Here is a 27,410-nt window from a genome sequence, read left to right as displayed (position 1 = left end):
ACTTCAAAGTAAGCAGAGGAAAATAGGAGGATGGGACACTGCATTTCTCATTTTTGTTACGTTTTGCATCTCTTCCTAAGTGGTTGTGCTTCTTCATGATAGTATTTCATACACAGATTTGATCACTGAGCTGAATGATAGAGTTACCAACTTCATTATGATACAGAAAACATTATGATGCAAAAAAGATTTATTATATACATTTACATCGACATGTTTTCTCAAAATTCATGAGTCGTTTTTGTCAGTCTGTGTTCTGCGACACTTGCATACAAAAATGTGCACATATGTTCACAAGGTCACAGATGTTTACAAAGGTGTATGTAAATATGGATGTGTATTCATTTGCATATGTATATAGGATTTGTTTACATATGTGGGAGTTACAAGCAAACACATATTAGGCACTCGCTTCATGTATAGATGTATAATTACTAGTATTCAATACATATCATCGTATTGAATCAACCGACATCATTGAATAAATGAATAAGTATAGTCTTTACACAACCCAAGGATCCCTTTCGTAGGGCTCGTGTAGTTTTAAGACTACTCTCCTACGTAACCCAAGAACCCTTTTTCACGAGGGGTCTTGCTTGCCTCGCTTATCACATGAAGTACGTACACTGTCGTTATTGTAACATTTTAGCAATCTTCACACTCTATGATCGTCCATGTCTGCATTTCTAATCCATAATCGACCTTCATTATTTTCCATAAAGTGTTCTTACTTGTCACATAATCATAGACTGTTTACTGCATCTCACGTGATAACTATTGACATTTGAATAAATACAGAACGTTAGAGGTGTTCAGAAGACTTCAAGATGCTTCACTTAAGGTAACTGAGGATTCTGTACAAGGATCTTGATGCTGCAAATATCCAGGAATATTCCAGGCAGAGTGCTGAAAGCATCGGTCATGGTTGCGGAAGGTGGGGGGTCAGTCAGAGGTTTTATGCTACAAGAAGACTGTAGGACACGACAGGTAATAATGCCGCGATCTGTACACGACTTTCACTTCCTGAGCAATTCTTCCAAATAGTTCTTTCCCATAGTCTGCGTCCCCTGTAGAGGATGTCGCCCGGGAATGGTATGCTGGAACACGTGAAGATCTACCGCGAGGTCGTAGGCCATCTCAGTCGCGGTAGTCCAGGATGTACCGAAGATTTTCCCGCTGCAGGAACATGAAGATCTGCCAGAAGGGAGGTCTCAGGCGGTCGTCGGGTCTCCAGCAGGCAGTCATCAAGTCGTGCATATGGCAGGGACAGAGAGGTGGCTGAGGCAACAGCATCATGCCGTCGCCGTCGCCGTGGTAGCAGTGAGAAACGTTCTCGAGGACGCCCTCGTCACTCAGTTCATGGTAGGGCCGCTGGCGGGCCATCGTCAGGATCTCCCACATGGTGACGCCGAAGGCCCACACGTCACTCTTGGTGGAGAACCGGCCATGAAGGATGGACTCCCATGCCATCCACCTGATGGGTAGCAGAGCTCTGCTCTCGCTCAACCGGTAATAATCACTCCAGTATAAAGGTCGACTCATTCCAAAGTCCGAGACCTTTATAGTAAGGCCACTACCAACGAGACAGTTACGGGCTGCCAGGTCCCGATGGACTACGTTCAGTGTTTCCAGGTATTTCATTCCAGATGCGACCTGTGTCATGATATATACGAGCGCACCGTAACTCAAGGCCTGGGGAACCTTTACTCTTCCAGAAGCCCCTCTGTGTACCTCATTGGCTATACTTTCCGTCGTGTGTCTCCCGAGGAACTGGTAAAGATCACCGTAGTCCATGTATTCCAGCAACATACTTTGAGGCTCAGAAGTGTCGACGGTGCCCAAGAGTTTTATAACGTTTGGGTTATCAAGTTGGCTGAGGAGGCGGAGCTCCTGTCTGAAATGGTCTTTAGCATCTTCACTCGCATCCACTTTTAAACTCTTCATGGCTACCAAGTTACATGCTACTCCAGGAGCGTCCATCAGCTCGCAGAGGTACACGACGCCGAAGACTCCCTCGCCCAGAGTTTCCACAACTTGGAGGTTGGTTCTTGGCACTTCGGGCACTGGTCGTTCCCTGCCCAGGCTGGTGACGTCAGTGACAGCGTATATAACAGTGCCAGTTACACCTTGGATGTTCGAAGGCTGGCACAGCAGCGGTGCAGTGTAGTACTCCTGACTGGGAGGCGGGGGAAGAGCTGGAACAGGTGGCACTGTAGTGAGTGCCGCTAGTGGTTGTGTTGAAGGTACTGGAGGTGGAGCACAGGGCGAGTATACCTCGGAAAATGGTGGAGGGGGTGTCTTTCCCACGTCGGGGACTGCGTAATCCTCGGAGTCATCGGTGTCAGTCGGCAGCGGACATTTGAGAGAGGCCTCCGACGGTGTGAGAATGTGGTCCATCGTGAAGTAACCCGGACTGGGGAGGGGTCTCTTGAAGGGCTCTTGATACACCTCTGCGGCTTTCTCACCCATGGCCACATGGCCGTACAACTTCCCTTTAGCTTTGGCATACCCACTGGACACAGGCGACAGATTTACACTGATGTGTAAATCTTTCATCCTCATGAGCACTTCCTTTGAGTCTACTTCGTTTTCTACAGGTGGAGTCAATTTCTGGTTTGGTTTTCTTGTTAGCCACTTGCGGTAATACTTGATGCCAAGAGCCACGGGAAGCAGACCACATATTAAGGCAAGGCATATAAGACCTCCCAGCAGAAGAGCAGAAGACGCCTGTACAGGGAAGGCTGGAGTGTTGGTCTCCACGAATCTCTCTCCGCTCATCTTGTCATTTGATGAAGCCTTTCCTTCCCCTTCGTCCATCAGGCTACAGCGACACGGCACTGTGAGAGATCAGTAATTAAACTGAATTAATTAGTTATTCCTGAAAGTCCTCTTGAGTTCATCCAAGTCACATAACATCAAAATAAAATGCAAGTTCATCAGCAAACATTTGTAGACATGAAGCACATACTGTATATTCACCTGAATCGAAAGAGATTTCAGAAATCATGATCCATTTCAGAGCAAAGAAGAGCTGTAGCCTGACGTATGTGGCCACGGTGTTGTGGAGTCTGATGGAGACGTTGCGGGCGTTTTCAAAGACCCTGTCCGTCGAGTACCAGTACTCCGTGGTGGACTGGCTGTCGAAGTTGTCGCCGCCTATGCTAAACAGCACGCTGGCGTGGGAGAACACCTACAGGGGATGATATTCATTTATTTACGTCAGCTGCATACCGGAGATCTATGTCAACACCTGCGTCACTGACCAACAGACCTGTGTCAACACCTGCGTCACTGACCAACAGACCTATGGTATAACCTGCGTCACTGACCAACAGATTTATGTCACCTGAGTCTTTGATCTACAGATGCAAGACATAGTCGTAAGTTAATAGTACAGAGATCCATCGGTTGCCACCCAGATTACATCTGGGCCGCTGGAACTCCTCTAATATCACTGGCAAAGAAAGTGGCACAGGTTCGGACAGTACGGACGACCTGGCTGTGATATTGAAATAAGGACACCAGGAACTCTCTTAGATGACAAAGCTAGTGTGTATATGGTGTTAAAACACCAATCTGGATGCCCTTTGTGATGTTGCTGGTGTAGACAGGGACACTAAATGCCTAACTAGGAAGTTGTTAACAGAGACAGCAGATGTATAAATTGGTGTCCTGAATCACGAAGTTGTTGGGTGTGGCTAGGGACATCAAAGACCTACCTGAGTGTCCTTGGTGAAGAAGTTGTTGACGTATATGTGGACGGCTGAAAAATTCCTGATGGTGTCGAACTTGAAGGTGATCTCGACTGGTTTATCTTGGCGAGTACTGTTCCTCCAACCCACCCACTCGTAGCCTGGCTTGGAGAAATGGTCTTTCGTTACGACTTGTTACGACACTGCAGAAAACAAGGGCGAGTCTAATGTCTCGCAAGACCCATAAAAGAAAATGATTAAGACTGGAAAAATTCTGGTCTTTGTTTACTACAGGAATAATACAAAAGTACAAAGCAAAATTAAAAAAAATATACCTAGAATTTCATTATTCATTCTGTAACAGCAATAGATTAGGATTTTTATGAAATACAGAAATAACAGGTCTTTTATATAAGATATCTTTTATGCTCATAATGACCCAGAAGACTAGGAATGTACGTAGATTTATTGTGTGGTGGGCAACACGAAGAAAGTTACACTCGGTTGTGGTACAAAACATTACATTTAAAAATCCTTTCCATACTGCATTAACACATTCTGAAATCGGGAATAGAAGAGGGAGCCAAGGAAGGATATTTTTTTTTTTTTTTTTTTGAGCTCGAAGGACCCCATCGTCTGCTACTGACGCCACCGCGCTGAGGATGGAAAAGTGCTGGCAGGAATAGAGAAAAGATGGAAGGTCGAAGTCCAAAGTTGTTTCTGTTTTCATTGACGCCACTCACCTCGCCCCATGCCAAGGGCATCGACGCGAAAGTTGGTGTGGCCCGTCTCTCCGTCGGTGAGCTGGCCGAGGCCTCCCGACAGCCGTCCGTCCTGACGGAGACCGTCGTAGGTCAGGTCCGTCAGGGCGGTGTCTCCGCCTCTGAGGTCTCCGTCAAGCATGCTGTAGGACACGAGCCCTTCTGCAAGGAGAAGCCCAAGAAGATTAGAACTTTGCTTTAACCTCTGGAGGAGATTGGTACAGCCCTTGAACATGATGTTAAAGCCCTTGAGGAGGATGTTACAACCCTTGACTGGAAAGTCCCAGGACACAGTACATCGTGAGAGGGACCTTACGTTTACTCTTCCCATTGGTTATGACCATCACCAAGAGCTTCTCCACTCTACTATCTGTGTGTTTGAGGTCCTTGGAGACATTCCACTCCTCTCTCTGTGTGAAGCCCTTGGAGCCTCTCCACTCTCGTCCCTCTGTGTGTGAAGCCCTTGGAGACTCTCCACTCTTTTCTTTGTGTGTTTGAAGCCCTTAGAGCCTCTCCATTCTACCTCCCAAAGTCTCTCCACCGCTGCACACACACATACCTGAATACTGGCAGCCGTAGAGCTCAACCCGCATGCACACCGTCCGAGGGTGGTCGCTGTACGGGACAAACCTCACCCTGGCCGCTATAACAGGCGGACTCAAGTGGGAGGTCTGGGCCAGGTACGTGTTGCTGTTGCCCTCCAGTAACTGAGGAAGAGAGAGAGAGAGAGAAGGTGTGACCTCAGGAGAGGCAGTTACGTGTGAACATATATGGAAGAGAAATCTGGTTGAATGAAGTATTTCTTTTGACGTTGGCACGCAATCAAATGGAAGAAGGAAAGAATAGATATTTACAACACACTTATCAGTCATTCAGCTTGAGGGAAAATCTACTTTTGATTATCACAGACACTTCAGACATCATCGTTATTCATCCTATAGCCGAAACTAAATGAAATTCCACCAAATTCACGTGACTATAGCAACTGGCGTACTTTATAGCACCTTGGACTATCTTAAAAGATAAGAACATTTGGTGTTTGCCTCCGTGCAATCTTCTTTCCCATATCTTCTTCCCTCACCCATGCTTCCCTTTTGTTCTCTTTGATTTTTCGAAATATTTCTTCATTTTACAATCTCTCTTTACACATCCCGTGGTTGCTCTTGCTTATAAGATCTGTTTCAGCCAAAGAATCAAAACCAACTTCCCTGCAGATATGTTATCAACATAAACAGCACCTTCTTATCTTTGGCTGTAGGCAGGATGCTGAACTTCCACCATCCTGCTCGAGAAAACTTCACTCTGTAGTCTTTTAATCTAATGTAACATATGCCGTTGTTTCGATCATTTGATAAACCTTTGTGGCTACAGCAACGCTATTTATGGTGGATGTCTTAAGACATTCGTCTGTCCCTCGACTCACCTCCTGTCCTCGACCGTCGGTGTAAGTGACCCAGCGGTCCAGGCTGGGACGCCAGAACCGAAGCTTGTACTGCCTGGCAAACTCTCGGCCCAGACCGTTGCCGAACCTGCCCTGCACCTCCGCCTTCGTGATGACGTGGGGAGCTCCCAAGTCGACCTCTAAGAACTCCGTGCCTTCGCGGTAGACTGTTTCCCGCGGGCACCAGGCCCCGCCGCCTGCCTCCACGTGGGCTCTAGAAAGGGGCGAGAACACGAAGAAAGAGATGATGAAATTAACAGCATTATGCTACAGCAAGATGAAGGACCCCGGGCGGCCCATGAATGCTGCATTATGGTCAGCAACGCCAACCGCTACATCTCGAAGGTCCATAAAGACCCTCATTAACCTCTCTCTCTCTCTCTCTCTCTCTCTCTCTCTCTCTCTCTCTCTCTCTCTCTCTCTCTCTCTCCAGAAGACGGAATGACTGAGGAACACAAGAAAGCTCACTCCAGAGGGAGTAACCGCAGTGATGGTTCGACTCACCTGCCGAAGATGGCGTTGACGGCAGCATCGAAGTGGGACGAGGCGGTGATGTTGGCGTCAGGGATGGCGCCGGACTGCATCCCCAGGGCGGCCATACACTGATCTGACGGAGGCGCAGAAGGTGGACGGGAAATGAATAGGTCGCCTATTCCATCACATGATAATTAAGACAAACATTGTCCTCTAAATGTTGAGGAGAATGGTGTGATGAGAATTATCATGGATGATGTCTGAAAAAACTTAAGAATTAGATGAAGACAAATAACTATGCTGTACGCTTGGCTGTAAAGGACAACAGTAATCCCAAACGAGTGGCTTTATGTGGTGTGTGTTCGATATGGTTAGACCTGCTTTTTGGCAAAATGATGTCGTAGGTATTCGTAGGTAGGTACCCTATGTCTCTGTAGGTAGGTAGGTACTCAATCTTTGTAGGGAGGTGGTCGTAAGTAGGCGCAGTTGGCATCTGCGAGAGAAGAGAAACATACAGTCGTCGCCGCTACATGAGGCAGAAGCGGCCACGTATAGCGAACATCGCTAACAACTGCGGCAGGAGCCTCCTCACAAGTCGAGCTTCCAAGGATTTGTATCCAGTTGTACCCCATCCATCTCAGCCACGCGCCCCGGGAGGTTTAATGGGTTTAAACCTTGTTTACTGTGTGTTTAAGGTAATTAATTGTATTGCAGGGAGAAGCCAGGTGTTCTGTGTTGTTTGTGTTGCGATGAACAAGAATGGAGAGAATTGTCCTCCAAGATTTATTCAGATTCTTGTAAAATTCCGTATTGGAATACTTTAGAACATGTTGACCATGTTCTCCTTTTTTTTTTCCTAATAGATCTGAAAGCTATTCATGCTATATATATATTGGAAAGGATCACAATTTTCCCCGTGGACTCTTAGGAATATATATATATATATATATATATATATATATATTCCTATGAGTCGCATGGCGACATTGCTAGTGAAAAGTCACCCTTGGCGAAGCCACACACACACACACACACACACACAACACCCTCAGCCAGGAACCCATTTATCGACCAGAATCGAGGGGAGGATGAACACCAGGGTTTGGCGTGGGGGTACTGCCGCACTGAGGATTCGAACCCTTACCTGTGCCACCCTTTGCTGACTCATGGGTGCTAACGCTGACCTCTACACAACAGAGGCCTGTGTGTGTGTGTGTATGATACCAATTCATTCATCTTCTCAATACTTATTTGACTACGTTACTGGGGCCCTATCTCTTCAGCTTTCTGTACTTTCATATAATTTTTCTCATTTCTGTGTTTTTGTCAAAAACTACAAATTCATCATTTATTTGATTTCATTCATTCATAAAAGACATTTCTTCTTTTTTGCATACTTTCGACAATATTTTTTTCCCACCCTATTTCATGTTATGGCATCTGGTTGTTCTGTCCTAGCTATCTTTCGAAGAACTGTTCATAGATAGATAGATAGAGAGAGAGAGAGAGAGAGAGAGAGAGAGAGAGAGAGAGAGAGAGAGAAAAGGGCAAAATGGGGGTTCTCACCAGTGTGTAGGCAGGAGGCTGGGGTCACAGTTAAGCACCAGAGCAGCAGCAGGTGAGAGGGCTTCATGCTGGCCGCGCGTCACCACTCTCCTCCTCCCCCACCACCAGCAGCCTTCATCCTGAATCCAGGCTTCAGAGATGCTCCGCCCCCAGCACAAGAGCTTCGGAACACCAAGCTTCGGGATACCGTTTCGCAGCACAGGAGCTCCGGATCACCAAGCTTCGGGATATTGTTCCTCAGCCCAAGCTTCGAAACACAATGCTTTTGTATACTGTACCGCAGCACAAGCTTCCGAACGGCAAACTTCGTGATACAGTTCCTCTACGAAAGCTTCGAAACACCAAGCTTAGGTATGCTGTTCACCAGTGCAAGCTTCGGAGCCTCTCATTCCAGCAACAACACCAGTCGTTGAGCAAATTGTTCATTGCTTCAATTTCCAATATTTGAAACCGTCTCTTTTTCTTCACTCGACAGGTTTATTCGTATTTATTTACACTTATCAGATTGTTGTTCTGCCCCAGGGAATTACTACAAAGGTTTCTCTTTTTCTAATACGAGAAACTTTGCTCATAAAACCACCGCAGATCGAAAGCTGTGATATGATATATTCCTTGATTTCGAACTTCATTAGTTTCGAACCACCACCTGTGAAAAGATAAGAGTATTAGTCTTACCCCGATGTATTATACGATGAAATTAGTGTTAGTGTCTCATGATGATATACTAATATCTATATCTCAAGAACGGTTTTTATTAGTCCCGATTTAATAGATGATTCATTACATTTTATTCGTAGTATACACATTTGCATCAACTCACCTGGGTATTTCAGGATCGTGATGGGCGAAGATCTGTTTTCTTACTCTACTTTTAGGATAAGACTAGATTTAATCTAATGTCTTCAAAGAAGGACTGAATATTTGTAATCATTATCCTGTGTAAAATCATCACTACAGACAAGTACAACAGAACAAGAACATGGTATCGGTGATTATATATATATATATATATATATATATATATATATATATATATATATATATATATATATATATATATATATATGTGTGTGTGTGTCCACTGAAAAATTAGAAATAAACTTATAAGAATATTGTGAAAACAGTGAGCGAAGGAAAAGACAGATAATAGATGAGGGGAAGTTCCATCGAACGACCCCATTCAAAATCAAGGTAAATGCTACAATGTTTATCGCTTACAACAGACCTTAATGTCATATGCTTTGTCCCTCTCATGTATATGGCTTGACACTACACCACGCTCCCTGCTAACTTACCGTAGCAAATTATGTCTTCGTTATATTACGCGTATCCAAGGATGTGTTTTCTTCCAAAACCCCATTTCACATATCCTAGGATATTTTTTCAAGTCCATTTTAGATATTCCTTAGATTCATTTTGGAATCATGTTACTCTCTGTTTCGTCAGCAGTGTCACGATCACAGTGGGACTTGGCAAAGGGAACTGGAACATAGCACATCAACGACGGAAAATAATATAATGTCTTCCATAGAACAGTAGGAGCCACTGAGGAGCAATGTTAAACGCGTCTTTCCTCACTCACTCGCTGGACGACACTAACTCTCCACGTTTCTTCCTCTCCCGCCAGGGCACACGAGCGAACGAGGTGCTTATTGACGATATAATGTTTGTAATTTTACCTTCCACTCCTTTGTCATGATTCAGCGAGTGCTTAGTCTCACTATGCACCTTTTTTTACACGTATTATATGCGTAGAAATGGACTAGTTGAAGTTAAGTTGCCCCGTGTGGATGTATTAGATATACCCCAAGTATTCTGCAGTTGCTTGGTTTGGACGAAAGCATAAAACAGATATAGAATGGTCTGTCGTCTGTGGATTATCCCGTAGCAGCGTAAGTGGAGGCGTTTTATTATGTCACGAAGCAAAATAGTATTGGTCATGGCCAGTGTTTTCCTAGATTAGGCGAAACTGGAGAGTAAATGCGATAATGGGAAGCACAGCGTTCAGCTTATCTCTTGCCACCAAGACATCCTCTCCCCAGAATCCAGTTGATTAGAGCATTTCCAGTTTTCTAGATATTAAAGAATGAGAAGAACAAATATTGAGGAATTTGTCGTTCTAGTACGGTGGAAGTGCAATGATTTTAAGAAAATTTTGGTGGTAAAGATGATGGTAATTAATAGGATGCTTTTTAGATAATAACAAATACGCCCAGTGTTCGCCACTGGAGTTACAACCTAATTTTGACAATTCAGGGTCCTCCATACCCCCTTTGAGAATCGGGAAACACTATACAACACTGAATGTTATTATCTGAATGGCCTGTATATATGTGAAGTGATTATTCGTGTGAAAGTAGTTGTTAGAATAGAGAGCCCATTTCTTCACTAACGTAGTATCATCTTTTTGGTGGGTTAGAAGAATGAAGATATTTTGTGTGTTCATATTCTACAGGCTCATTGTGATGTCAGTTTTGTTAAATGTCGAGAAAAGGAAAGAGAATTAAACTATATATTTTTCATTTAGTCATCCATAAAATATAGATTTTTCTTCATTGGTATAAGAGAAAACGAAGCTTTCCCGGGGTAACGTAGCTATTACTAGTATATTTAGTTTCATATTATGTGACCTGATGAGATGGCACTGTATTGTCATCCCGACAAAAACGAATGAAAACGTTAATTGTGGAATTAGTAGAAGCTGATTGAAAATGCAGATATGATTTGGTAGATAGTTAGATAGACAAATATCAAACAAATCGAGGGTGGCAGCGTTCGGTGTGACAGAATCGTACCTCAATAACTCGGTTCGTGACTCTGAAGTCGAGGTACCAGGCTGCATCATCCATGAACCTGACAGGAACCCGTATGAGTGCTGAGTGTGTGTGTGTGTGTGTGTGTGTTCATCAGGGACGATCTGGCATTCAGCTTGCGTCTAGATCAATCCCAGGACAGCTTAGAGAGACAGTCTGGGTTGAGATCCATCTTGTGCCCAAGACTCGTTCCATTCTGACTGGCGTCTGCCGTCGTCCGTCGGAGCAGAATGACTTCCATGAACAGTTAGAAGGGTCATGCGCCGAGGGCTGTGATGTCGCAGAGTCTGACTCTATTGTTTTTGGTGAGTTTCATGTATATTTGATGTTAGCTGGAAATACTCCAGTGAATGCACTGTTCATTCATGAGTTTATTATGGACTTGATCATTGTATTTGATCACAAGGTGTATATATATATATATATATATATATATATATATATATATATATATATATATATAATATATAATCATTCAGTCATCAACGCCAACATTATCATCGTTGAAGAGGAAAGAAAATGAGCCGTATTCAGTTTCCTTATTTTTATTTTCCAATATATCAAGAAATTGTAGGCTAGGAGCAGGACTAAGGAAGCATGTACACCATGGCAACCCATAAAAGAAGAAAGATAATCATTGATGCTGAGGTCGAGAACATTGATGTATAACACAGTACAGACGGCCTTGCTCCGGAGACAACACACACACACACACACACACACACACACACACACACACACACACACACACGCACACACACACACATGGGGGAGGAAGTGGCAGGTCGGGGAGAGAGTCTCCGCAGGTTCTTTTTAGGGATATTAAAAGATAAGTAAAGTAGACTAAAGAATTTTGTGTTCTGAAGCCATTTCCCTCGTCAGGCGGTGCTCACATGCTGACTACTCTCTTCTCACACTCTTGAGTTAGTAGACGAATTTTCGACTGTTAGGTCTTCACAGCGAGCACATCGCCTGAGTTGGGTCCTGGGACCATCCACTGTTGTCGGAGGGAATACAAAGTCCATCTTCATCACTCCTGAAGCATACCGGGAGGTAGGGGCGGGCCTAGAGATAATGCTCGAGTTAGCGAGAGAGAGAGAGAGAGAGAAGAGAGAGAGAGAGAGAGAGAGAGAGAGAGAGAGAGAGAGAGGTGTTTCGAGGCGGCTTCTAAAGGGGAGGCGGCGTATCTACGACGGTCTTGGGTAGGAGGAGAGGAGGAGGAGGAGCAGGAAGAGGAGTTGGGCGTCAACTCTATACGGCTACCAGCACTAGACCTTATTACCTGTAGATAGAACTTGGATCTCCGATTTCCTCGGAGCTGTAACATCGGGTCATACCAAGCTTAATGTGGGGGTCATGAGGGGTCACACCAAACATCACGTGGTCTTGGGTACACGCTAAGCAACGGGGTGGGGTAAAGGGGATTGTAGGGGTAACTCCAAGAATCGTGAGTCGTGGGTCATTCGAAGCCCCTCTCTTTCGGCGTTCGTGGGTCGTACAGAGTTACTGTCGTGCGGTGTTGGGCCACCGTCGCAATTGTGTGGGGCGGGCGGCAACACACGCCACGAACGACATCCATCGTCGCAATTGTGTGGGGGGCCATAAATGGGTCACGAGCGACGTCCACTGTGGGATATCATCAGCCGTGGCAAACACTGGGTGTGGGGGAGGAGGGGCCGGCTGTGGATGAGACAATACGTGCCACTCTCCTCCCTGGGGAAAGTTCATGATTCACCAGCCTTCCTCATGGCACACTGCTGGGTCCACCTGTGTTGGAAGGTGGGAGGCCCCCAGTGTCGCCCTACGTGTTGTCAGGGACAGTCACTTTAGAGAGGGTATAGCACTAGTCTTACCAGGCGCGGGATGGGGTGAGGGGGTGGATGATATAAAAAGCACCTGTGATGTCATCAGTCACAAAATATACATCAAAATACACATCAGGCGTCACACGAAATATGATATAATAGAATTTTTTTATATCTTCTTGTAGCATGAAAATCTAACTACCTCGTTAATTAATTTATATTTAATGCATTAGAGTGGTATTGTGTTAAGAGTAATTATGCAAATGACAGAGTTGAAACTGTAATTAATATATTTACAGATAAACTGTCCATGTTGTTTTATGTGACATACATTCACAAACACAGGATAAGACGAACGTAATTGTGACACACATACCCATCAGTACATAGAGCAGTAAAGAGTTACAGAGAAGTAATGTTTCATGCTTATACACAACAAAGTTACTTAACAGAGGGGAACTGAAATGAAAAGAAAAAAAATTACACCAAACATAATCGGTCTTAAAGATAATCTGTAATCATGTTTTTTTTTTTTCTCGTGAAGATATGAAGTTACATTAAAGATTCCTTTTAATGATTATATAACTTTAAGTCAGTAATGAGCAATACCCAGTTTCAAGCTTATGTATAACCGTATCTAATAATACCCAGCTTAAGAGTAGTTTGGATTGGGAGCACCGTAGCGAGGAAGACACAAACTGGAGTTGGGACTTTAAAATCCCCATCTCCCGCTTGCATTTCCTACGTGCCAACGTCCTCCCATGTGTCCAGTGAATCGTATTCATAGTTTGGATGACTTACAAACACATTATTCTTATCATTACTTCCACAGTAAAGCTGGCGAAGAGATTACTCGTAGTACCTACGAAGCGAGAGCAAGGCGTGAAAGACTAGATTATAGATATTCTTACAAACTCGCTAAACCACACACGCTGTAGAGAGAAGGAGGAGGAGGAGGTAAAGGTTAGAATAAACGAGAAATGAAATGGAACCGAGTGGTTGAAGGGGGAGGGAGAAGTAAGAAGTAGTAGGAGGAGGGAAGGAACGAGTATCAGGTTGAAGTCATGGGGATATAAGGCGGCGTTGCATCTCCATGGAGAGGTGTGGGGAGTTCCTCGTCCTTGCTAGTGAGCAGCGGCGGCGATGGTGGTGGTGGTGACGGCGGCAGTGAAGAGGGAGCTCAGAAGCGCCATCAGGGCTGCGAGCACCAACAGGAAGGCGGAGGGCGTGGCCCTCACGCCGAAGTTGCAGCCGTCTGTGGTGCAGCAGGTGATGTCTGTGGTCTGTGTGTCTGTGAGGGAGAGGGCGAGAGACAAAGACACCATCTTAGTATCAAGGATTTTAATGGAATTAAGAGACATTTTTAAAGATCCCATGAGCTTCTGGGAAAACACACTCACATATATATACCTACAGACAGTATTTTTGAGCTCCGCATGCGAGATGTGATCTTCCATGAGACTGTATCATCGACATGGGACGGCAAGGAGCACACACAGTCTCGTGGAGGACCATTCCGCCCCAGAGAAGTCCATTCCACTCTGTTCTGGAGTGGTAGGCAGCCCTAGTGCTTGGAAGAGCCTCAGAGGTCATGGGGCTGTATAATGACAGTGGTGATGATATAAACATCATATAAACACCAGGGGCTCTCTTATCGGACTCCTGTACTGGCTGCTCTCCATACATCAGGAGGAGGATGGACTACTTTGGGGTACGAAGTACCTTGACGAGCCTGCCTCGCCAAAGGTGGCTTTTCACTCGTGGGGTAACCAAACGCAAGCGTAGTACGTTAACACAGTAAGATATCTATCTATATCTATATATATATATATATATATATATATATATATATATATATATATATATATATATATATATACACGCAAGTGCCACCCCCTGTCAGCTAATTAGTCCTGTTAGTGTCGTGGGCCACGAATACCCTTAGGGAAATACGAGCCAAGTTACAAGCTGTCGGCTGGCTGGGCCCTTCACAGCTGCGGTGATTTACACCAGCTGAATTTGGTACCCATCTATCTACCAACCAGAGGAGGAATGAACAGCTGGGTGGGCTGGCTGAAGCACCACTGCAGACTAACCACTGCAATACCGAGGAGCGTATATATATATATATATATATATATATATATATATATATATATATATATATATGGAATTTCCTAGAACACGTAATACCCTCCCGATAGAAAGATTTGCACAGCTGCCATTTGTGTGGGATATGGGAATGTTAAGGGCTGGGCTATAGGCTCCATATATCTAGTAGGCAGCGTCCTCAGCTCTCCTTGGAAATGGTAACGGTTCGAGCCCTGCTCTCAGGAGGGTAGGTAGTTTTGTGTGTGTGTGGTAAGAAAGATTTCATAGAGTTACCCGAAACTCTTATTAATTGTTGAATGGTAGCCCTACTTATGAGAATAATATCTCGTGATCACTTACTACATAATGGAAAACAGCGCAGCCATCGTCTTATTGGAATGCTTAAGGAAATGCTAACTGACGAGGCAATCTAAAGATATGAATCTGTGCTGCCTCCCGATTAAAGACCGATTAAATGAGATGTCTTCCTCTGGCCTACCGTCATATCTGTAGGATCGGAAGAGGATGCAAAGCAGTCCCCATGGTCTATCAAACTGTTGCTATCAGCTGGAGGTAGTGGTTCATCTCTACACACGGGGTATGGACAGGATTCCCTTCGAAAGCACAAGACATTCGAAATCACGTTAGTCTTACTTTTGCCAGCTTTCGAAAATTAATTCTTGATTCACCAACGTCACAGTGAGTGGGGCCATTTGCACTTGGAGTGTGACTCGAACCTACACACAGCCAAGCAAGTTTAGCTAGCATGTTGAGAGGGTGGGGGTTGGGGGGGCCGCAAAGTACACAGTGGAAAAGCAGTGTCTTTCCTCACCATGGGCAGCAGTGCCTCGCCCCCACAGTGGAAAAGCAGTGTCTTTCCTCACCATGGGCAGCAGTATCTCTCCCCACCATGTACAGCACTATCTCTCCCCACCATGTACAGCACTATCTCTCCCCACCATGGCCGCCACTATCTCCCCTCACCATGGGCAGCAGTGCCTCGCCCCACCATGGGCAGCAGTGCCTCGCCCCCACAGTGGAAAAGCAGTGTCTTTCCTCACCATGGGCAGCAGTGCCTCGCCCCACCATGGCAGCAGTGCCTCGCCCCCACAGTGGAAAAGCAGTGTCTTTCCTCACCATGGGCAGCAGTGCCTCGCCCCCACAGTGGAAAAGCAGTGTCTTTCCTCACCATGGGCAGCAGTGCCTCGCCCCCACAGTGGAAAAGCAGTGTCTTTCCTCACCATGGGCAGCAGTGCCTCGCCCCACCATGGGCAGCAGTGCCTCGCCCCCACAGTGGAAAAGCAGTGTCTTTCCTCACCATGGGCAGCAGTGCCTCGCCCACACAGTGGAAAAGCAGTGTCTTTCCTCACCATGGGCAGCAGTGCCTCGCCCCCACAGTGGAAAAGCAGTGTCTTTCCTCACCATGGGCAGCAGTGCCTCGCCCCACCATGGGCAGCAGTGCCTCGCCCCCACAGTGGAAAAGCAGTGTCTTTCCTCACCATGGGCAGCAGTGCCTCGCCCCACCATGGGCAGCAGTGCCTCGCCCCCACAGTGGAAAAGCAGTGTCTTTCCTCACCATGGGCAGCAGTGCCTCGCCCCACCATGGGCAGCAGTGCCTCGCCCCACCATGGGCAGCAGTGCCTCGCCCCACCATGGGCAGCAGTGCCTCGCCCCACCATGGGCAGCAGTGCCTCGCCCCACCATGGGCAGCAGTGCCTCGCCCCACCATGGGCAGCAGTGCCTCGCCCCACCATGGGCAGCAGTGCCTCGCCCCACCATGGGCAGCAGTGCCTCGCCCCACCATGGGCAGCAGTGCCTCGCCCCACCATGGGCAGCAGTGCCTCGCCCCACCATGGGCAGCAGTGCCTCGCCCCCACAGTGGAAAAGCAGTGTCTTTCCTCACCATGGGCAGCAGTGCCTCGCCCCCACAGTGGAAAAGCAGTGTCTTTCCTCACCATGGGCAGCAGTGCCTCGCCCACACAGTGGAAAAGCAGTGTCTTTCCTCACCATGGGCAGCAGTGCCTCGCCCCACCATGGGCAGCAGTATCTCGCCCCACCATGGGCAGCAGTGCCTCGCCCACACAGTGGAAAAGCAGTGTCTTTCCTCACCATGGGCAGCAGTGCCTCGCCCCACCATGGGCAGCAGTGCCTCGCCCCCACAGTGGAAAAGCAGTGTCTTTCCTCACCATGGGCAGCAGTGCCTCGCCCCACCATGGCAGCAGTGCCTCGCCCCCACAGTGGAAAAGCAGTGTCTTTCCTCACCATGGGCAGCAGTATCTCTCCCCACCATGGCCGCCACTATCTCCCCTCACCATGGGCAGCAGTGCCTCGCCCACACAGTGGAAAAGCAGTGTCTTTCCTCACCATGGGCAGCAGTGCCTCGCCCCACCATGGGCAGCAGTGCCTCGCCCCCACAGTGGAAAAGCAGTGTCTTTCCTCACCATGGGCAGCAGTATCTCTCCCCACCATGTACAGCACTATCTCTCCCCACCATGTACAGCACTATCTCTCCCCACCATGTACAGCACTATCTCTCCCCACCATGTACAGCACTATCTCTCCCCACCATGTACAGCACTATCTCTCCCCACCATGTACAGCACTATCTCTCCCCACCATGTACAGCACTATCTCTCCCCACCATGTACAGCACTATCTCTCCCCACCATGTACAGCACTATCTCTCCCCACCATGTACAGCACTATCTCTCCCCACCATGGCCGCCACTATCTCCCCTCACCATGGGCAGCAGTGCCTCGCCCACACAGTGGAAAAGCAGTGTCTTTCCTCACCATGGGCAGCAGTGCCTCGCCCACACAGTGGAAAAGCAGTGTCTTTCCTCACCATGGGCAGCAGTGCCTCGCCCCACCATGGGCAGCAGTGCCTCGCCCCCACAGTGGAAAAGCAGTGTCTTTCCTCACCATGGGCAGCAGTGCCTCGCCCACACAGTGGAAAAGCAGTGTCTTTCCTCACCATGGGCAGCAGTGCCTCGCCCCCACAGTGGAAAAGCAGTGTCTTTCCTCACCATGGGCAGCAGTGCCTCGCCCCCACAGTGGAAAAGCAGTGTCTTTCCTCACCATGGGCAGCAGTGCCTCGCCCCCACAGTGGAAAAGCAGTGTCTTTCCTCACCATGGGCAGCAGTGCCTCGCCCCCACAGTGGAAAAGCAGTGTCTTTCCTCACCATGGGCAGCAGTGCCTCGCCCCCACAGTGGAAAAGCAGTGTCTTTCCTCACCATGGGCAGCAGTGCCTCGCCCCACCATGGGCAGCAGTGCCTCGCCCCCACAGTGGAAAAGCAGTGTCTTTCCTCACCATGGGCAGCAGTGCCTCGCCCCACCATGGGCAGCAGTGCCTCGCCCACACAGTGGAAAAGCAGTGTCTTTCCTCACCATGGGCAGCAGTGCCTCGCCCCCACAGTGGAAAAGCAGTGTCTTTCCTCACCATGGGCAGCAGTGCCTCGCCCCCACAGTGGAAAAGCAGTGTCTTTCCTCACCATGGGCAGCAGTGCCTCGCCCACACAGTGGAAAAGCAGTGTCTTTCCTCACCATGGGCAGCAGTGCCTCGCCCCACCATGGGCAGCAGTGCCTCGCCCACACAGTGGAAAAGCAGTGTCTTTCCTCACCATGGGCAGCAGTGCCTCGCCCACACAGTGGAAAAGCAGTGTCTTTCCTCACCATGGGCAGCAGTGCCTCGCCCCACCATGGGCAGCAGTGCCTCGCCCACACAGTGGAAAAGCAGTGTCTTTCCTCACCATGGGCAGCAGTGCCTCGCCCACACAGTGGAAAAGCAGTGTCTTTCCTCACCATGGGCAGCAGTGCCTCGCCCCACCATGGGCAGCAGTGCCTCGCCCACACAGTGGAAAAGCAGTGTCTTTCCTCACCATGGGCAGCAGTGCCTCGCCCCCACAGTGGAAAAGCAGTGTCTTTCCTCACCATGGGCAGCAGTGCCTCGCCCCACCATGGGCAGCAGTGCCTCGCCCCACCATGGGCAGCAGTGCCTCGCCCCACCATGGGCAGCAGTGCCTCGCCCACACAGTGGAAAAGCAGTGTCTTTCCTCACCATGGGCAGCAGTGCCTCGCCCCCACAGCGGAAAAGCAGTGTCTTTCCTCACCATGGGCAGCAGTGCCTCGCCCCCACAGTGGAAAAGCAGTGTCTTACCTCACCATGGGCAGCAGTGCCTCGCCCCCACAGTGGAAAAGCAGTGTCTTTCCCCACCATGGGCAGCAGTGCCTCGCCCCACCATGGGCAGCAGTGCCTCGCCCCACCATGGGCAGCAGTGCCTCGCCCCACCATGGGCAGCAGTGCCTCGCCCCACCATGGGCAGCAGTATCTCGCCCCACCATGGGCAGCAGTATCTCTCCCCACCATGTACAGCACTATCTCTCCCCACCATGGCCGCCACTATCTCCCCTCACCATGGGCAGCCACGTCTCCCCACTTCAGCGTGGGCAGCGCAACCAACCGCACCCACACCTCCTCCCCCCTTGTTTACCCTCGCCGGTTAAATGAACATTCCGGACACATGCCGGATAAAGCAACAATTTCCATAGTGATGGAATGTACACAGCGCACCAGCGGCCGGGGTGTTCAACATGCAGCAAATGGAACATCATCAGCTTGTGGCCTCATCCCTCGGGCTCAGCTTGGGCCAACACCAGCTTAGCTTCTCGGTTTGGGCGAGGGGGTTTGTCGCCCTTCAGCTGCAACAACATAGAGCTTAGTTTTCCTGTTACGGTTTAGAGGCTTTAAGGGTGTCTTTTCCCACTACTGACGTGGTTATGGACTTATTCTTGTCCCTTGGGGTTCGACTGCATAAGGGCGGTGTTTGTGGGGCACATGGCGACCCCACTGGCTCAAGTCAGTGTAACAAAGGCCATAATTGGGTATAATTATCTGTAAGATAAATGCTTGGAAACGTGGCGCTATGTGCCGTTATGGAACTCAATAGACACACAGTAGCAGGTAGGGTCAAGAGCACGTGTTATGGTATAGATAACCAGCCTTATTGTACTGAGCACGATAGCTCAGTATTCATCCAGTGCTTGACTATCGTGATTTCATAGCACAAAACATCATTGGTATGGAAAATAGCTTCTATATCGGTATACCAGATAAGATAGCCTGTCCCTCATTCAACATGGCTTCTATACCAGCATGTATATCACTCAAGATAACTTCTATAAAATCATGTATATCAGGCAAGATAGTCTACATGTAAGTCCCAGCAACAGATGAGATGGCTTTCACATAAGAAAAGATTGTCTCTATATCCCTGGAGATTGCTTCTATAAAGATATTAAGTGTCTTGTATTACCTGAGGTAATTTCTACGTGATTCAAGAATCACTCTGTGTCTGAGTCGCGAAGGACTGACTCACTGATTGTGTATCGTTCCCACACTGGGTCAGTGTTGGCACATTCTCTCTCTCTCTCTCTCTCTCTCTCTCTCTCTCTCTCCCTCCCCCCAAACGAACATTGTTCTACACAGTAATACTGACGTGTGTCTACGAATGCATTTTTGCTCGAGTGGATGGCGAGGGAAGCGAACCGTATTGAACCCTGTCAAAATTGCTTCCCTCTGCATTCAATATATGTATATATATATATATATATATTTTTTTTTTTTATCGTTTTCTCTATGAATATCGTTCTGAAAGAAAAATACCGAGCCTTTTAATATATATATATACATATTTTTTTAATGTTCCATTTCCGATGAAGGTTTGAGCCAGAACCACCTCCATTCACGAGGTAGCGGAAATGTCCCCACCATTTATCTCTACGCTGGGGAAATCCTATTACTTACCTCCCCCCCCCCCCGAATCTTATTCCAGATATTAAAATTTTCATGCCGTTTTGATTCCTTCGAATGATGAGAGAATATATCGGAAAAGAAAAGAGAAGGAAGGGAAAAGTTATATATATGACTTGATTGGAGTTGGAAACAAAAAATCCCTAAAAGTTTCAAATCGATGGATTTGGTGATGAATGAACAGAACGCAGATGTGACTTGCTAGAGTAGATGAGAAGTTTAGAATGAAAGAAGTGGGATGCATTTTGAAAGAACTGTGCTTCTCTCACTTTTTTAAGGGAAAGCTTAATCATAATTGATGTATATAGGACGATGAACACACTAAGCTGGTAAAGGTACAGATCACCTCGGAGTAGCTGTGTTTTCGGGTGAAATATGGCTTTTGTGACGAATTCCACAACCGTATGGTTGAGACCGAGGAGGAGTCAGTACCCAGAATGCACACTACGTGAGAAGAATAGCTACACTGTCTTCCCTGGCAAGGGCAGTAGGGGGCGAGGTTAAAGGAAGAGGGAAAACTAAATGAAAGATGACGTCAATCCGTCCCTCCATGGCTTGGTTAGTTCTGGAGATGCTGTAAAGTAATTCTTTTTTTATGGTACGTACTTAGTGACTTCATGATGTTAAGAAGATTTAGCTGTATGTGCTTAGTAAGAAGCTATACTTAGCTGCTAGAAGGTCTCGTTACTTGCATGGGCCACTTGTATAGTGAGAGTGTATGTGGTCTTAGAATTATCTTCAACACCTGAAGAAGGTGTTAAAGATTTCTCGGTGGGTGGATGTAAGCTTACGTTGACGGCCTTTAATGACCCTGGCAGTTGACAGGGCCAAAGCCCCAACAACCAACCAAACAACCTCGTTAAGGTCTTGTTCACCGTCGACTGCTGGTTACATGGCGAGTGGTGAGGCTGCTTCATAGCCACTTCAAAAGAACGTTCAGTCTCGTCAGTGAAGCTCTTGTTTCAGAGGATTCCATGCCACCATCCTACCCCTGTTACTTATTGTTGCGCAGCCTTAGAGCTGAAAGAGCCTTTGGGTTTGTATATATATAGATGTGATTATTACACGAAAGTGCACTTGGGAACTTTTCGTGTTTCATTTTCCCCGTGGACTCATAGGAATATATATATATATATATATATATATATATATATATATATATATAGGGTACTGGAGACTACAATGACGCATATCATAGCTCAAATATTTGGGTCAACGTGTGGGACTACTGCCTTCCATCGCCCTGGTCGAGAAAGATGCTGTCTGAAATGACCTTCGCCAATCGCAAGTTTCAGCGAGAAGATAATCGACGACTTGGGGAAGTTAGATGAAGTTTGAACTCTTCCGATCCGACTCGCTGTGTGTGTGTGTGTGTGGAGAAAGAGCCGATATGATTATATTTTTCATGAATATTATTACGGGTATAATACCCGCGAATAATTCCCCTCCTCCTCCAACCCCTTCCCCGCACCATTCCACATTTTTTGAGTTTCGACGGAAGATTTATATCCAGGAATACAGTGACGAGTGACTCCACGCCTCATAATGTTCTGGCCACAGCTAACTTTGTCTATGTTGATGTTTCCAGTTCCCAGCGTGAGGATATGAAATCTAGTCTGGAATGTCAGTGATATTTCTAATATATATATATATATATATATATATATATATATATATATATATCATCATGCAATACTCGGCAAGCTGTTGCATCACATGATTACTGTGTGGTTCTTGGCAGCTGAAAGGGTGGGCCGTTTTGACAACTGTGTCATGTGTTCCCCAAGAACTCTGACCTGGCACGATATAAAAGATAGGTTGGTCACTTCCTTTATAATTCATAAATACCTTCCCTTGTGTTTCTTCTTTTCCCCTTTTATTAAGCTCTCTGTATTTCAATTGAGGCACCCTCCTTGATGTGGAACTTTTGTCCATGACTGGGGCCTCCTCACCGTAAGATAAAAAGAAATGTACTCATTTGCATACTTATAAAACATACCCCTGACGAAATTTTGTTAGAATAATGAAGGCCATTCCTGAAAACTTATTAAGTTACTGCCTGTGTTCCCTCATTAATTCATTGCTGCCAGGGATCCCAACATTTTCTCCTGCACATATTAAACATATATTGTTGGAGCACATTCTCTGGATTAAGTAAAGCTTATGAATACTCTTCTTATTTCTAAGACAACACGTTCATGATACTGGTGATTGAAGTTCTCTGTTGTGACACTGGAGGTGTTGGTAATGTACGTGGTTGCAATGCTGAGGTTAAGGGATTAGTTAAGCACTTGAGATGGTAATTTTAGTGGTGGGAACTGTGTAGGTGGGTGGTAGTGCAGGGGGTGTCGGGGAGGAACGTAGGGTGGCGTTGCAGGGGGTGGGTGATATTGGGAGGGATGTAAGTGGTGCTGCACGTGGGTAAAGTAGGTGGTGATGCAGGTGGGCATCTTAGGTGGTGTTAAGTGTTAAGAGGATATGTTTGGCCATCTTTATTTGTCGTCATGCAGATGCCATAATCAACTACTCGACTAGTGACACAGCGCTAAACTAGGCCCAGTGCCCACACAGGTATACTAGGCACAGTGCCACAGGTATACTGGGCACAGTGCCAGAACCAGTGTGGAGGATTTTACTCACGACTTTCGACGCATTGCTCCGAGCAAGCCAGCACCAGCACCCCCTCATTGCTGTAGCGCTGAAATGCAAGAGAAATTAACATCTGTTACATCGACAATTCATATATAGATATATGTATATATATACATCAGGATAGAACATTTGGTGGGACGTTAGACAATTACAGAGGCGAGGCTGCTGCTTCAGTCACTCAGGAATTCAAGGAAAGAATTATGGGCAAATATGTGGTATTTTGAATGGCTCATTTTCCTTTCTATTCCACAGAATTGAGAAATGTATTTGGAACAGCAGGTGGAAGATGAGACATGAAGGAATGAAATAATGATAGAAGTAGGAGATCAGTTCTCAGAGTTTTCCTTTTTTTCCGTAGAAGAATTTCTCTTCGTCATGCATGTAGTTGTAGGCTTTGTAGAGAGCTTCACTTAAATGTCAGGAAGGGTTAGGTTACCACTTTGTGTGCATTTGTCAGTCACATGAATACAAATGAATACATAGATATCGTACGTTCACAGCTCGGGGTAAAAAACTTGGAATGATACCAATACATAACGAGATGATAATTCAGATACATAATAACAAGATAATACAGATACATGATAGATGATAGCAAATACATAATACCACAGTGGAGAGGAGAGTCAGGATGGATAACTATTACGAAGATATAATGTGATACGATAATAGTTTTTTTCTGAAGTATCTGTAAAGTACTCGCATGTTAATTCATATCGAGAGTTGTTTGAGCCTCTGTCTCCCGAGAGCAGTTAGAAAACTGCCGTCAGGTTATTGAACCAGGCCGATAGTTGATTCTGTAGAGGTCGCCCTTAAGTTAGACAGCGATAGTAAGGTAAATAATTGTCATAATCTGCTGGATACAAGATGGTCATGGTTGTCGTTTGGGCTTGAGGCCCATCAACTGCCATGGGTCATTAAGGCCCGATAGATGTATACACCAGTGATGATAAAGGGTGGAAGTGGTACTCTTAAGTGGCGTCGATATCTTCGTTAAATCGTAGTGTAGTGTGGTTCTGAGGGATGACTGACCGACCGCTCCTCACCTCGAGCACGTTGCCCGGTGAGTGGAAGACGAAAGATGCAGTAACGCCTTTCGGGGTGCCTCTCCCCAATAGCCAGTAGGGAGGCATGCACCAGCGGCTATGCACACAGGTGCTGCCTACCTCGTACTGAAAGTGAGACCTTCTAAGACGCCTTGGAATTGCTTGATCTTCTTGGGGGAACGACCAGTGCCGTCTCGAGAGGACCATGAATTGGACAACTTAGTGTTGGGATATTGGAATGGGAAGTATGGAATATTTTGGATGAAATGGAGATAGAAGAGTCGATGTTTTAGGAAGGTGAAAAAAAATTGAAAGGTAGAGAGAGAGAGTGGAAAAGATCTTGGAAAGGATGATGTACATGTGGAAGGATGTAATGTAAGACGCTTTGAAATGCCGGATAGAATGCGATAGAGTAAATTGGAGCGATGCAGTACATGGGGAGCGACGTGCTGCACAAGGCATCTGAAACAGTTAGGAGAATCCACGGCACTGATCTGTGGTCTCGGCTGTGAAGGGTGCATTATACATGAGACATTGAAAATGAATGTGAGCTGATGAAGCCTTTGCTTCGTCCGTTCCTGGCGCTACCTCGCCATACAGGAAAACAACAAACAAATGACAGAATTCTCTGCATGATTTCCCTAACACCATTCAAACCCAACTGTCCATTACGACCCATTCTCTCAACTACAGGTCAACTGAACTTATGTTTATGAATTTTCTATTTCCTTTTTGAAAGACGCGTTGGACTCTTTACCTTCGTTGAAACATTTCTCACTATTTCTATTACTAACTGTTGTATAACTGCCAGTTTAGATGTTGGCAATCTCTTTGCCAATATACCATTAGAGGAAACTATTAACATTATTTCAAATTCATTGTTCGCTGGAAGCACTTGCCAGCGAACGGCTGAGACAGGAGGCAATTCAGAAATTTCATGGCTATTGGTACCAAAAGCGATGTGTTATTCCGACAGTAGATTGTACAAGGAAACTGATGATATATCGATGGTAAGTCCATTGAAGTCTACCCTTGTCAATGTACTCGTGCATCTCCACGAACAAAGATGGTTGATACATTGTCCTTTAGACCTTTAAGCCTTCGTGCAATTTCATGCATACAGGACCCTTTCCTCGTGGGATCTCCTCTGCCGCTAAACCCACCCTGTACCTCACCAACGTCGGGGTTGATCATTCCTTACAAGATGATCCTCGACGGCCATGTTCAGGAGATTCATCCCTTTGTCATTCTCACAGTCGGTTTTACATCATATTTTTTTCCCTCATACATTTGGACACTTACTGGCTTCACTCAGGCATCCGTCCCACTATTATACGTCGCCGTATGGGCTTTCGACATCCACTTTATCCATGAATTTCGCCTCCGTTCTTCACCATCTCGCTCAGCACTCCATCTGCACCGTCAAGTTTGACCATCATTCAAGGGCTTTATATCCTCCCTCCCTTGTAATATCTTTCTCATATATCTATTCCCTCTCTCTCTCTCTCTTTTTTCTCCTTTCCCCCTAACTCTACCGTACAGTTCTTTTCAATACACTCTCTCCGTCCCCTTACAAACTACATCCTTTGTTACGAGCAAATTCGCTGACATGTCTGATGCATCCTCTCTCCCTGCACTTAAGATTATTCTCAGATAAAAGAAAATGGTTTTCCTCCATCGTGGTACGTAGATGGCGTCCTCTCCTTCAGTACCCTCAATAACGTTCTCGTTAACAAGGAACAAAACCTGCCATATCTTGGCCCAGTCTGTTGGTCTCCCCCTGAGAAAGTTTTCCCGATGCATCAAGGGTAATTAAAAACTCTGTTGAGATAAGGGCCACTCCTATACCATCACCGGTATGATCAGTGTATTTCTGTGTTGGCGTAAAGACAAGACCCACACACCTCCTCCTCCACCTCCTTCTGCTCACTAGGTGTTTACAACGCTTCGTACAGCAGCTGTGGAGAGACCGTTCTTTAACCTAACCCATTCGAGCTGCCGAACGTTGGAAGACCTCCCTCTTTTTCTGCCGTCTGGGAACACCGAACTAACTATCCCCTCTCCCTCTCTCCTCCTCCTCCCGAGGTCACATTATTATTAAGAGACGGTTTCGAGAAACACCTCAGACTCGACGCCTTCAGCTTTAGGCCCGGGCATTATAGAAAGCCTGTAGGTACAGAGGCAGGAGCCTGCTTTACAAGGAATGTCAAGCATCCTCGGAGGTGAACGCGCTTCGCTGAATCCTGGCGGAATCCGGTTTTCTTTTCTTTTTTTTTTTTTTTTTTAGATCATTTGGAAATCCAGATTTTTGATCCGCGAACGACGTAGCCTGTCAACGTTGTCACCTTATTACAGTGGGAATGTATGTTGCACTTCAGTACACACACACACACACATTATCTATCCATATCTATCTATCTCTCTCTCTCTTTATGTATGTATGTATATATATATATATATATATATATATATATATATATATATATATATATATATATTCCTATGAGTCCACGGGGAAAATGAAACACGAAAACTTCCCAAGTGCACTTTCGTGTAATAATCACATCATCAGGGGAGACACAAGAGAGAAATATAAGTGTGTTTATATATATATATATATATATATATATATATATATATATATATATATATATATATATAAACACACACACAGCAATTCTTGTTAAAGACATACCTCATTAAACATCCTAGATATGTAACACTTTACGCTCTATTTATGGGTTCTTATTACATTCCTTATTTTCCCGTGAGTGTCAATAGGGAGTGTGCATAGTAAAGACCAGGGCGTACCTAGCATTAATGAGGTTCCCAGATGTTTGCTCGGTATTTCTTAACGTTGCTTTTAATCTTTTGTAACTTTAGGGGAGGTTATTTTCAACCTCCTCCACGAGATTAGAGCGAGCATCCATAACGAATATTGAGCAAACAGAATGGTAGCTGATTAACGTTTTGTATATATATATATATATATATATATATATATATATATATATGCGTGCGTGGGCGTTTATGTATATACATGTGTATGTAGGTGGGTTGGGCCATTCTTTCGTCTGTTTCCTTGCGCTAGCTCGCTAATTCGTGAAACAGCGACAAAGTATAAGATATATATATATATATATATATATATATATATATATATATATATATATATAACATAGTAAATCACGTACGCACACGAAGCACTGATACGTGTAAACTCACTGGAAAAATAAACACAGAGGTTCCAAGCTTCCTA

At 46.1% G+C, this 27,410-nt stretch overlaps 2 protein-coding genes across 3 annotated transcripts in view; both read right to left on the bottom strand.

Moving 5' to 3' along the window:
• Positions 1-247: 247 nt before the first annotated feature.
• Positions 248-9,549, bottom strand: LOC139749014 (discoidin domain-containing receptor 2-like). 2 transcript variants are annotated; one of them, XM_071662394.1, is made up of 9 exons: positions 9,230-9,549; positions 7,935-8,580; positions 6,399-6,501; positions 5,877-6,108; positions 5,013-5,160; positions 4,436-4,615; positions 3,720-3,853; positions 2,980-3,190; positions 248-2,837 (listed from the first exon to the last, which is right to left on the bottom strand). In XM_071662394.1, the coding sequence occupies exons 2-9, from the start codon at positions 7,999-8,001 to the stop codon at positions 1,138-1,140; spliced, it is 2,775 nt and encodes a 924-aa protein (XP_071518495.1). In that variant the 5' UTR covers positions 8,002-8,580; positions 9,230-9,549; the 3' UTR covers positions 248-1,137. The 2 variants fall into 2 exon arrangements, with proteins under 2 accessions (XP_071518495.1, XP_071518496.1); XM_071662395.1 differs by lacking the exon at positions 9,230-9,549 and adding an exon at positions 8,755-8,910.
• Positions 9,550-13,075: 3,526 nt separating this feature from the next.
• The window catches only part of LOC139749263 (uncharacterized), an 85,092-nt gene continuing 70,757 nt past the window's right edge, over positions 13,076-27,410 (bottom strand). The window contains exons 4-5 of the mRNA XM_071663000.1: positions 23,094-23,151; positions 13,076-13,843 (exon numbers count right to left, since the gene is read on the bottom strand). Coding sequence (XP_071519101.1) covers positions 13,677-13,843; positions 23,094-23,151 — 225 coding nt within the window. The 3' untranslated portion in view covers positions 13,076-13,676. The remainder of the gene's footprint in view (positions 13,844-23,093; positions 23,152-27,410) is intronic.

The sequence above is a fragment of the Panulirus ornatus genome, chromosome 6 (genome assembly GCF_036320965.1).
Source record: "Panulirus ornatus isolate Po-2019 chromosome 6, ASM3632096v1, whole genome shotgun sequence".
In the NCBI taxonomy this organism is placed as follows: Eukaryota; Metazoa; Arthropoda; class Malacostraca; order Decapoda; family Palinuridae; genus Panulirus; species Panulirus ornatus.
This window is presented reverse-complemented; position numbering and strand designations above follow the sequence as displayed.

Excerpts from the sequence above, each read along its gene's own strand:
- LOC139749014 (XM_071662394.1), bottom strand. The coding sequence starts at position 8,001 with ATGAAGCCCTCTCACCTGCTGCTGCTCTGGTGCTTAACTGTGACCCCA. Across the intron at positions 6,502-7,934 it reads AGCCTCCTGCCTACACACTG|ATCAGTGTATGGCCGCCCTG; the intron begins GTGAGAACCCCC and ends CGCCTCCGTCAG. Across the intron at positions 2,838-2,979 it reads TGAAATCTCTTTCGATTCAG|TGCCGTGTCGCTGTAGCCTG; the intron begins GTGAATATACAG and ends GATCTCTCACAG.